General features: G+C 34.6%; 1 protein-coding gene across 8 annotated transcripts in view; it reads right to left on the bottom strand.

The window, feature by feature from the left end:
- ECHDC1 (ethylmalonyl-CoA decarboxylase 1) overlaps window positions 1-12783 on the bottom strand; it is a 68528-nt gene that overhangs the window by 54030 nt on the left and 1715 nt on the right. For 6 of the 8 annotated variants that reach the window (XM_036903871.2, XM_036903874.2, XM_036903870.2 and 3 more), the window contains 2 exons: window positions 3584-3805; window positions 416-558 (listed from right to left, as the gene is read on the bottom strand). In XM_036903871.2, coding sequence (XP_036759766.2) covers window positions 416-558; window positions 3584-3805 — 365 coding nt within the window. Of the gene's footprint in view, window positions 1-415; window positions 559-3583; window positions 3806-4282; window positions 12136-12556; window positions 12605-12783 lie in introns of those variants that run through there. The other 2 variants (XM_057489279.1, XM_036903873.2) reach the window with 2 other exon arrangements.

Here is a 12783-nt window from a genome sequence, read left to right as displayed (position 1 = left end):
GATCATGGAAGATGATTAAGATTCTTTTTCTTTCAGAGTAATTCAAAAGCAAATTTTTGAATTGTTACCATCTGCTGAAGCCTACTCTGTGCCAAAGATATGCTAGATACTTTATCTAGTATCTCATGTAAAATTCTTTATCTTCAGATGCTAGGGGCTCCCACTTAAAAGATTCAGATTCTTGCCACCTTTAATAATGGATTTTGGTTTTTGATAATCTTGTGTCCTTCCTTTTCTCACTCCAGTACTTCACACTGCTGCAATCTAATCTTGAAGCAAAACAAAAACTCTGACCCTTGGAAACCTATTAAAGAGTAGCTGTCATCATAACGACCACATAAGTAAAATATAAATATTCAGCTATAGAATTCTTACAAACTTGTAAAATCTAGTACATAATTTATACAATACTTGCCTCTGGAGTACTCAGTGCTTTCACAGCATTGAGATCGGATCCTGAGGAGAAAGTATTTTTTGCCCCACGGACAATGAGACCTTTTCCCTCTGTCCAATTTTCCAATTCAATCACTTTTTCCAGGAGTTGTAGCATCATAACACCTGCCAGAGAGGGGAGGGAGAATCACAAACACATGAGATACTAGTAAAATAGAAGTAATTTAGAAATTATAAGGTGTCAAACAGAACTCTTATATCATATACTTTATAAATATTTACTGAATGTCTATCAAATGACTACTGTGTTGGTACTATGGAGTATATACAAAAGAGGTACATGTGACAGTCCCAGATTTAAAAGTTTATAATTTGTTAGAGATCTCTGTCTCTATCTTAATTAAGAAATCACACAAATATATGGTTAGGTAGAAAAATGAGAATATATCATACATATCCTAGAAATAAGAAAACTGTAATGATAATATAGGACATGGTAGTAAGAAAAAATTATTCCTTTAGGTAAAAATGAAATATAGCCCTGAGTTCACAACAGTACATATTAAGTATACTTAGTTAACAAGCTCAATAAGAGTTATAAAGTCAAAAGCTTATAATAAGTTATGCCTGTATTTCTCATTCAAATACAGTATTGCCTAACAGAAGAGTATGAGATTTTATGGTATATTGGGCATATGGTATATAAAACAAAGGTGAGATTCCTACCCTACTCACATCAGAACTACTTACTGTAAGAGGATGTTAGTTCAGGAAATGTATAGTAAATATCTTGTTCTATGGTTAACAAACTGCCCTAAGAAGCCCAAGGCATACCATGGAGGTGCTTCACAGGCTGAAAATAAGATGCACACCAACCATCAATTCTATGATTTACAGATTAGACTGTTATCTTGGTATCATTTCAAAAGCTTATTGTAGATTCTTTATAATGGACAAATTTAAATGGAAACAGCAAGGACTATCATTCTTTTTAGATATGCTTACCTGTAGTAATTGTCCAAGTCTCTGTGAAGCTCTCAACATGATTAAACTTACTTTCCTCTGCTTAAGAAAATACTTTCAAAGCCAATATAAAGATCATAACAGAGGGTTATAACTGGCAAAGAATCTGTATCACAAGGTTCCAGAACTTAAGGCATTATTAAACTATGTACACTTCTTTGGAATATAAACCTCTATATTGTCAAAAACTGTTATTTTCTTCACTATTTTCTGAAGTAGCCAGTAGTGAAGCAGTTTCAAAATAAAAGTTAGTGTTCCTGATTCACAAATGACTAATTCAGCTATCTTCTAATTGCTAATTATCACCTAGTTAAAACAGCAAACTTGCCTAAGAAGATGTTTAGTGCTTACTCTCCAAAGATTTACAGTCTAACAGTTTTTTACAAAAAAACACATATTTAGGGTAAGACTCAATCTATATAGGTAAATATGGATCCTCAATCATCCCTGATACTTAAACTTCCAAAAAAAAACATGTGGTCTGGAGGATGAGAAATCTGTACCAGTAGTTAATCTTAAATTCATCTTTTAACTTTGTAACATAAATGTTAAGAGTTGGAAGGGACCTTCAAGAGTATCTGGTTGAGTGATTTTCAAACAAGGGCCTTGGGAGTTAAGTGATGTGGGGCTTACTCATCACCTCCCAACCCACCCCAACCAAACACTAATAACTCAAAGTAAATCTGCTTGTATTAAACATTAGGCATCAAATTAATATTTGTTTCCATTTGAATAAAAAGTTTTACTAATATAAATGGTTATTTATAGCTATTCAGGAGTTAATTGTAACTATTAATCTAGTCTAATTTTCTAGAGCAGTCTTACCTTTCTACTTTTATTCTTCCTAGGCTAATATTAAAATCGGCTTTAATTCTCTGAACCAACTGAAAGTAGGGAGCTGCACAGTTCAATAAAGTAGCCATTACTCACATGAAATGTGGCTAGGCCAAACTGACATGTGCAGTAAGTGTAAAGTACATACCAGATTTCAAAGACTTGGTATAGGAAAAAAAAGGGAAATGCCTCATTAGTAACTTTTTATATTAATCACATGTTTAAATATTTTAATATATTGGGTTAAATAAAATATATTTTTAAAATTAATTGTACTTGCCTCTTTTTACTTTTTAAAAACATGCTACTAGGAAATTTTAAATTACATATGGCTCACATTTATGGTTAGCATCATATTTCTACTGGTTAACACTAATAAAGATAGATTTTTCTGCATTTTGCTGAGTGGAAAAATATCATCTTGGGTTTAAACACCACAAATGATAATTTACAAAGTTCATGTCTTTTGAATTATGTCTAGGGGCGTATAATACATAGGCACACAAAAATTTGACGTATTTGAGCCCCATATTTCAAATGCTATTACAGAATATAACTTATCCCAAAGAAATACATAACTGACAAAAAGAGATTGCCAAAATCACCTTGAAATTAGAGTGCTGGGTAGTCAACAAGGTTACTCATTAACTATTGCATAACATCGTAGTAGCATAATTTGAATTTGAGCTTTGGCAAAAAATTACAAATTACTAGGTCCTGGATCTTCAGGTCTTTTAAATATGAAATTCTTATATGTCAGGAATGCTGCCTGGAAAATAGATGGTATTTACTAGTATCTGAGAGTTAGGGGGAAGGGGCAGTAAATAGGCAAGTACAGTGTTTTCACTGATTATTAGAATTACATGGCTAAATGACAGTCTTATTTCAATTCACGGAAAATAATACTAAGCTAAATAATTTCCTTCTGCATTTGTAGGCCTTTTTCTTGAGTTTTTAAAAATCTTTGAAACCTTTCCCTTGTTTATGACATTAGCTGAACACAAACAAATGGATTTATTAGGCAGTTAATAAATTTCAATGGAAGAAATGATCAAGATTAATTTGGCAGTTTCCTTTTTATCAACATCTGCATTCATGGATTTTTTAAAAACATTAAAACATTCACAAATGAAAAATGTTTCTGGTTCATGTGATGGTTTTTCTTTTTCTTTTTTTGTGTGTTCTACAAAGAGTACCACAACCTTTAAGAATTCTGTCACCAGAGTAAGGACAAACATCAAGTGACAGCAGGTTAGATTTAGTGTTAGATTTTTAAATCTTAAAAAAAAGATTTAGTTAGATCTTTAACTAACAAAAGAAAAGATCTCTGTACCTGAGAAGGCATTCATTTTACTTGGATTGTTCAGAGTAAGAATGCCAATGCCACTGTCTTCTATCTGAAGGTCAATGGATCCACCAGGAAACTGCTGAAGTTGTTTTCTTACATCTTCCTCATGGAAACCATGAGATGAATTATAAAGTGGCAATCCCATTTGATGCAGCAATTTTTTCCTTACCGACACAAATGATGTCTTCAAAAGACTTCTTGCCATATCTAGAAAAGTGAGGTAAATATGCAGCTATCTGGATGAACACTTTTCCAGTATTTGTTAGAAGGCTTTAGTGATAGACCTTCCTGTTTGATTGGGAGTACCTCCCCACTTCTAAAAGCACTCTTTGAGGAGGCGGTCAATATGGAATTCCTTCTCTTTTCCCCCTTCTCAAATCAAGTAATTCACAAAGCATATCATTTCAGTAGATTATTGAGGGATGACAGTTACAGTACATTTACTGGACCCCAATACACTAGGTTGGTCTAGAAAAATGTCGCAGTTCTGCATTTACCACCATCTCCTGCCTCCAGGTAGTCTTTCTCATGACAATAGTTCTTCTTCCTCCAACTCCGTAACTTCTCCAAAAATCTAAGAATAAATTCATTCCAAATGTCCCCTTGGAAACAGTCTCTATGCAGAAGTGCTACAAGAGCAATCCTATTCTCTAACAGAAATTTTATTATTTGCATTATCCTTACCGTATGCAATGCTTTCAATGAAGAAGCTGGAAGAGGCCCTAAGGAAAATGGGGAAAGAAATAGGAATGTGTGTGTGCAGTTTCTGTGTTCCCCAGCACTCTGTCACTTTTCTCTTCTCACTATATGTATATATCCTGGCAAGATCACCTCTGCCCATAGGCTTTTTTGCCCATAAGCATTTTTTGTAGACATAAAAATAATGCTTATGGGCAACATACATTCAGAAAAGTATGCAAATCATAAGCTACAGTTCAATGAATTTGCACAAGGTGAATACGTTCAAGTGAACAGCACCCAGATCAAGAAATAGAACATGAACCTCAGGTCCATTGTGCCACCTTTCAGTCAAGACTCCAAATAAGGATAACCTTCTTGAAACAGTACCCAAGATTAGTTTGCCTGCTTTTGAACTTTATATAAATTGAATAATATATATTCTTTTTTGTCTGGTTTCAACTGTCTTTGTGACATCCATTACTGTTATTATATGTAACTAAAGTCTAAATAGTACTTTCTTCTGTGTTATTTTATTGTATTATATAAATATACCATAATCTATTCTAATATAAATAGACATTTGGATTGCTTCCAGTTTGGGTATTATAAATAAAGTAGCTGTAAATATTTTAGTATATGTCTTTTGGGTCAACATTGTATTCTTTCTGTTGGCTATAGATCTAGAATAGAAACAAGCTACCATTGGTAGCTTGAAACTGACCATGAGAGGAGTATCAGCAAACTATATATGTATCAATCTCTTCTCCTCTGTTTTCCTGTCTCTCTCTCTCTCTCTCTCTCTCTCACATATACATACACACACATGGAGCTGCTATCCCAGAATATATGTTTCCCACTGGCCATGATTTTTTCTCTTCATTTATTCAACTTTAATAGATACTGCCAAGGAGTTTTCCAAAATGGCTGTACCAACATAAACTGGGATTTCCACAGCTAGTGAATGTTCCAGTTGCTCCATAACCTTGTTATCACTTGCTAATGCTCTTTTTTGTTTTCTTTCTATTTTAGACATTCTAGGGGGTGGTATACCATGTTTCACTTTGCATACTTATGATGTCTAATGAAGTCAAGCTACATTTTCATATGCTTGGCATCTATATTTGATCTTTCCTGAAGTTCCAGTTCAAGCCTTTTGAACCCATTTTTCTAATTATTTGCCTCTTTATTACTGATTTGTTTGAGTTCTTTTATTCATTTCCCTAGCTTTCATTAAAACCTAATGGACAACAAATCCCATCTCCATTTGAGACCTTATGCCTGTGTATTCCTAATGCAAAATGATATCTACTTCCTTGATCCTCACCTCTATTATGTACCACAGGCTTCTTGCAATCATTGTCTTAATTTGAACTCATGTTTTCTAAAACTTGTTGCTTCTTCTTTAATTCATCCCTTAACTATCCTGAGTATCATCAACTTAGCAGGCCACAGCAAAAAACCCAATCTCCTTCCTCACCCTTAAACACCACATGCAACCTACCTCTAAAATGGCTTCTTCCATATCTTTTCCATCCTTAATACCTTCTACTACTAACACAGTTCAAACCTCATCACACATGTACTACTCACCAATTAGTTTCACACTACTCCTTAAAATCAGAGCTATCTTTGTAACCTGATCTGGTTATTCTAACTATAAGGTGTTTCAATCACTTTCTACTAACAAAAGGATCAAGTCCAAAGATCGCTTTGATTTGGTGCCTACCTGTATCTTGAATCTCCTCTCTCACGACATCTCTACACACAGTCTTCACAGAAGACCAAACAACCAGTTTTACCTTGCTATTTTATATTATTTCTCCCTAAAATGTCTGTCCTTCCTTGTTGACCTGCAGGTCAGATGACCCAATCATCTTTAAAAACTGAATTCCAAATGTTCCTCTTAAAAGTTATTTCCTAAGCAGAGACAATCACTTCCTTTATTTATCACAACCCAGGATACTGTATATTATTTCATTTTAACACATTCCACACATCATTTAAATTTTATTTTTCATTTATCTTTCTCACTAGTCAGGAAACTTCCTGAGAGCAGTTCTTTGATGTACATATCCTCTAACAGTAAGTAGGGTCTACAGTGCTCAACACATAAAAGGTACTTAATAAATGTTTAATGAAAAAAATGTGGGAGAGTGAAAAATAAGTCATCAGGTTGCCAAATGGAATGTTACAGACTTGTTCTATAGCTTTAGAAATACCTCTAATATGTGAGTTATACAATGGTATCAGAGGCAGATGGAGAGCAGAGCATCATAAAGAAAGTTATAAAACAATCTCCTTTCCACTTTAAATTGCTTCACCTTCAAGGGACATTTTTGTTAAAGTGTCTCAGTAGAACACCTAGAACTGTGTATTTATCTAGAAATATTACACAGTAGAAGGCAATCTGCTAAACATACAAACTTTAAGAACTTGGGAACAATATTTCAAAATTTCACTACTAAGATGACTTATAAATATAATATTGAGACAAAGATATTTCTTAAATCTCATCAAGGAGACTAAATAAAATGTAATTCATATTCAGAAAACTGTGGCCTAATGTGAATATGGTAGTGAGTTTGACAAAAAAGAAGGGGAGTATGGTGTTTGTTGCCTTAGAGAAGAGTATCCAAGAATAAGCCCTTTGTGACATTTTTCCAAGAAAAAAGGTGCACCAACTTGTTATCATAAGTGCTGTCAGGGGCCTGCTTTAAACCACCATAACATTATTCTGTCCTTTACTTTCCAACCCCTTATGGTCTTACTCTGTACTCCACAATTAACCCTCCTTTCCTCCTGGAAGAGGCATCAATTTGTAAATACCACAGCTGACAGACTGACATTTCTTCCACATTTTATGAGTTTAGTTTGATTATCAGAAAACAGTCCCTAGAATTTAGTCACTCATGGATGAAAGGATAGCTTTTTCAAAGTTTTAATTATGAAAGCCCAAAATTGTTTTTATTTAAAAGAGAAAAACTTTAAAAACAGAGAAAAAAATAATGCCCTTAATTGATAATGGATGTTAACATTTTCCTTGTCTTTCCTTCAGCTTATTCTTTTTTTAAAATCTTTTCATTTCTGCAAATTTCCAACATTCACAAAAGTAAAAAGATTAACAGAGAATTTTCATCACCTACCTTGACAATTATCAACATTTTTGCAAACTTGTTTCATCTAACTGCCATCTCACATAACATACACAACCCATTTCAGCTTCCCCTGAGTATTTTGAAGAAAATTTACAGGCGAACTTTAAGTGTCCGAAAAAAGCTCGATCCTGGACCAGTAACTGATTAACCTAAGTAAGCAGCTCACTGAAGCCCAGTCTAAAAGACATCAAGAATACCTTACCTATTACAATTTCTTTGTACTTCTTTGAACTTACTTAACCCAGAGGTGGCGCTTAGCACTCTGGAACTCAGCTAGTAAGATTTGTTCTTAGAATCTTTTATGAATACTCAACCTGAACATTCATCAATCAGTACAACAGTTTTTGGAGTTATTTATAACAACTACTGGTGCTATTCCTAATGGAATTAAAATTTCAAAAGTCCTATCCAAATGCAAATTCCTTTTAGGCATTTATCAATTCACTCCTAAAACTTAAGGGGGAGGAGGCTCTTTTTATTGTAGTTTATTTAAGTTACAAGCTATCTAGGTAATGTCTCACCATTCTGGAATAAAAACCACTAGAAATTAAGAAGAAAATATAAGGACCCACTACATACGACAAGAGCCTTTGGTAAGATGTCCTGGTAACAATTCAATGGGCATTTACTGAGTTCTTACTGATCATCTTCCCTTTGCTAATTGTTTCTAAAAGAAAAAAAGTAACTTTGCCCTCAAAAATTTTTCAGTTTTATCAGGGAAACAAAATATGCACACATGAAGCAAAAATAATTCAACTAATTGAAAACAGAACAAAGTCCCTCCTTTTGTAAGCTCTATTAGATTTGCATCAAATTCAAAAATAGAGTCTTAACTTCATACAAGGATGTTTTTTTCTCAGCAGTAAACTTTTATCATGAAGCCTACAGATTTTCCATACGCAGAAATGGATCCAAAAGCATTAAATTAGTGCACAGGATTATGATACTCTACTTCCCTTCATTCTTTCTAAGTTTAAAAATTCTAGGCAGAACTGTAAGAGAAATTAAGCAACATTCCAGTTCTGCTGGAGCGCAAGCAAAGGGAAACATAATTCAGATCAGTTTTTCTTTGTAGTGTGTTGTGGCCAGAAAATGAGCAGAGGGAGCTACCCTTAAAATACTTCATCTTACTTATTTTCAAATGATCAATTCTTCAAAAGATTGCATTAGTGTTATTAGCATGAAATCATATAGTCCCAAAACAAATCTAGTCTTTTGCTCTGTTTTCTTGTTTTTGCTCTGATATATGTGGGCTCACATTTCCTTTTTACAATTAATTAAAGCTTACTGCTGTGTGCAGCTTTCCTCTAGAGAGTAATCTACTTACCGTCAAATTTTAAAAGAGCAGAAAAGCTCTCAACCAAAGTTCTCACTCTGCTTTTTCTCCAAATAAATACATTGTTTTAAAATGCAACTATCAACTGATAAAAACATTTAAAATTTGAGACATTATTTCAGGTAACTCCATAGCTGCCTTCAATCACAAACCTTTTGAATGAGCAAGAACATATTTTACATACAGGCTATATGATTAAATTAAAAATATTTATAAGATGGTTATAAAATTGTCCAACACTGTTGTTCATACATTGCTTCTATAAATCATTATTTTTGTTTACTGGTTTGAAATTCAGGTTGTATTACACAGATGGCCAGAATGAAAATAAATGCATACATAATGACTGAAGAAAGCCACTGCCTTAGTCACTTAACATGCACTGAAGTTAGTGTTCACAATGTGGGTGTATTCTATTTCTTAACCTAGGTAATAGAGACACAAGTATTTTTGTTGTTTTGTTCTTTAAACTCCTCTTATGAATTTTTCACTATTTGTATGTGTTCTACATTTTCCAGTAAACTTCTTTTTTAACTGAAGTATATCATTCCAAATTTTGAGGAGGAGTCTCTGCATTTTCCAGTAATCACTCCCAATCTTCTAAATTGAAAGTTTCAAAACTAGTTCCCTAATTACTCTATTTCTTTACATAGAATATATTTAATAAAGGACACAAACATTGCAGCAGTGGACATATAGGTGTCTGAAGTCTCTGGCAGGTCTGGCAACTAAACAAGAGTCTTATTAAAGGTAATGATATTCCCTAGAAATGTATGTACAACCAGAAACCAGATAATAATTAGAGATGTCTTCAGTAAATTTAAAAATTCTTATAGGCAGGAACTAACTGCATCTTATTCACAGCCTTTAGCACACAACTTTTACATTTAATATTTGTGGGACTAAATGATATATAATGTGGTTATTACTATATTGGGATTACTGTACATAACCATCATTTCCTAAACTAAATGTAAGATCTCTACAAAATAGAAAAAGTTTGTCATCGTTGGGTTCCTAGGAAAGCAAGTCCAGGATGTGTACCTGCAAGTGCGCAAGGGCACCAGAGTCAGCCAGAGAAGCAGATTCTCCTTTTTACTGGCCTCTGGTCAGTTTGCTAAGGATCATGACTCTTCCATAAATCCCAGCTGAGAAATCTCTGCTCCTCTTCAAAAAGGGAGAGAAAGAGCTCTGGGTCTGTTTCCCTTTTCATGTTTACAAAAGAAGTTTCAATACAACCCAACCTCTATTGGATCATTAATAAAAAATATCAAGTTTTAAAGAAATGAGGTTAAGTAATAGCTCTACCTGTCTATTACATCTGTAGTTGGTAATACACATGTTGCAAGGATCTGGTTAGTAGTATTCGTACTTTTTAAGACCAGATTTCCCTCTCAAGTCTTCTGGGTTCGGGTTAGCCTGTTACATTCTCTAATTTTCTCAGAATCAAAGGCAATTTATCCAATGAGTATAATGCCTAGTGACTGTTAGTGGCAAACTTAAATGGGGAACCCAAGACTTGACCTCTTTTGCCTATCTTCCCCACTCCTCCTTCCAAAGGAAGATACTGGTTTTGAGTCAAAGACAAGTCATTCAGTATTACAGTTTTCTGTAGAACACAACAAAGTGAAATTGTTTTCACTGGTTATGCTGCCATTTTGGATTTTCTTAGTTCTGCTCTCCCTCCTTTTCCTTTCTACTAGATATTATTTCACTATCTCCCTTCCTCTGCCCCAATTTCTCCCTCTCTCTTCCCCTCTCTGCCTCTCCCCTCCCTTTTTTAGTTTGTATGGTAAAAGGAACCTAGGACTGCCTTTATCATTGGAAGCATCCCATTTGAAGGTCAAACAAAGTAGGGCTGAGGGTTCGTTAGGCCTGCTTCTAGTCTAGGAAAAATAAGCTCTCAAGGTCACTTACCAGGTCAGTTCACAAAGCTGAAGGGCACACAGAGAGAGTCAGAGCCAAACACAGTATGTCCAAGCTTGCTTTTGCTTGGAGTATGCTCTATGTGTGTTTTGTCCATGGGGATAAGTCAGATACAGAAGAGATTCAATGGAAAACTACATTGGGGGTAGAAGTCCTGATCTTCTCCACAATGACCATGACTTCAGTAAAAGACATATGTCAAAGAAATTTGATAAGGGCTTACTTAGATGGCTATTTTTTAAAAATAAATCTCCCTGTTTTCCACAAAATTCTCTCTATGAAAAACAACAAAGAGTTAAACTAGAAAATAAGGAGTAAGGCTTATAAAACCACTAGCATTTTTAATTATTATTATGTGGTGACAAAATCAGTAAATGTATCCTGTCTTTTAGTCTGTCTGTTCTGTCTTCACACATTACCTCTCCCTCCAATACCCAACAACACAAAGGCAATTAGTAAAAATGCCATCAGTTCTATCTCTCCTTATCCTTAAATCATTACAAATTTAAATATTTATGTAATTCATATTTTTGCCTCCTTAGACAACTTTGATATGCTGATTTTTCCAAGGAAATCTCAAAGTAAATACTTTATGTATCCTTCTAATAATTTCATATTTTCTCTTTTCCACTTCACTTCTGTTCCTTCCCCTTCCACTACTAACATTCCCTTCCTTTTTCTCTTCTCCTCATATTCTCTCATATTGTGTCTGTGCCACAGACTAGTACCAGAAAAAACACAAGGGCACTGCTTAACTCAACTAGGTTTGCAGAACTCGAGTTTAGGAATCCAATTCTAGAAATGTATAATAACAATAACAATAATGTATACTTTCACCCAATTTCTAAATTCAGAGTCTAAATTAGACAAGAGTTCAGTGCTGAGAAAATGACAAGGGTGCTGGCCACTATTAAATAACTATAGTATCCAAAAATACAAGTGAACAAACAAGGGTTGATATTCAGATTTTGTATAAGCACCATGTACTTAAAGAGCATTTTGGATTTGTTCCAGAATCATAAGGCAATGAAAAGGTTCTGAGGCATTTACAATTTTATAAACTTTCTTCAGGACAGAACATATGTTTAAAACTTGTCATGTAAGATGCATTGCTGTCCTGCCACAAGCAAATTCATTCCCCCTGAATGAGCTCACAACCAAGCCAATGGAAAACTGAGAGAAGAAAGCCCAATGGACATCTGAGATCAAAGGTTATCAGTCTTTCCATTTTTTTAAAGTTCTCCAAAGGTGACCACCCTGTTCCCCTCCTTGCACAGGGAATAAGGTAGCCATTCTTTTAAAACCCATAACATGTTTTACCATATGCTGGAACCACTAAATCCATAAAATTAACACAAATACATGTTAGGCAGAAAAATAGGTATGAGCAGGGTGGAGAGAGATTAAGGCCAGTAAAGCCCATTAAAAGGGACTCAAAGAGTTTACTAGATAAAACTAGAGAGCCAGAAAGGACTTACAGAGTTAATGAGTTAACCAGTTGAAGCTCCAAAGGCCAGGAGTAACATGGAATTGTGCATACTCCCTCCCATAAAGAAAACTATCCAAGTACAGCCTATGTCTTGCGTCCATTAGATCAAGTCATTGTAAGATTTACTTTAGCCTGCTAAAAGGCCTGGCTTATTCTTTAACTTAACCTATATGCTTTTTTTTCCCCCTCCTCCAGCCTCTCATCAAGTACTTTTGTAACCAGGGTAGGAGACAAGCATCATAATAAACTTTCCAAAAAAGGTGATAAAAAAGGTACGGTAATAAAGGAAAGATTCCATTTTAAAAGGCAGAAAGTTAGGAAGTAAGATTCCTAACATATTCTTTAACAAAACAGACAATAACTCAGCCCACCTTTGGGGCAGGGCAGGCAGTCCTGATTGGTCTGTTCCCAGCGGCGGACTGATAACAGAGGAGAGGAGACATGGTGTCTCTCACCAGAGATAAACATCTTGAGACCACTTGACACGTCTACACCCCTTAGCCCTTTGTCATATTCCTGAAAAATCCTTAAGAGAACCCCCAACCTTTCAGTGTGCCTACTCTCTAAGGACGCCCACACTTTTTCTCTTTTAAGTTCA

The sequence above is a fragment of the Manis pentadactyla genome, chromosome 12 (assembly GCF_030020395.1).
Source record: "Manis pentadactyla isolate mManPen7 chromosome 12, mManPen7.hap1, whole genome shotgun sequence".
NCBI lineage: Eukaryota > Metazoa > Chordata > Mammalia > Pholidota > Manidae > Manis > Manis pentadactyla.
The sequence above is the reverse complement of the archived record's forward strand: the minus strand, read 5'-3'. Positions and strand labels throughout refer to the sequence as shown.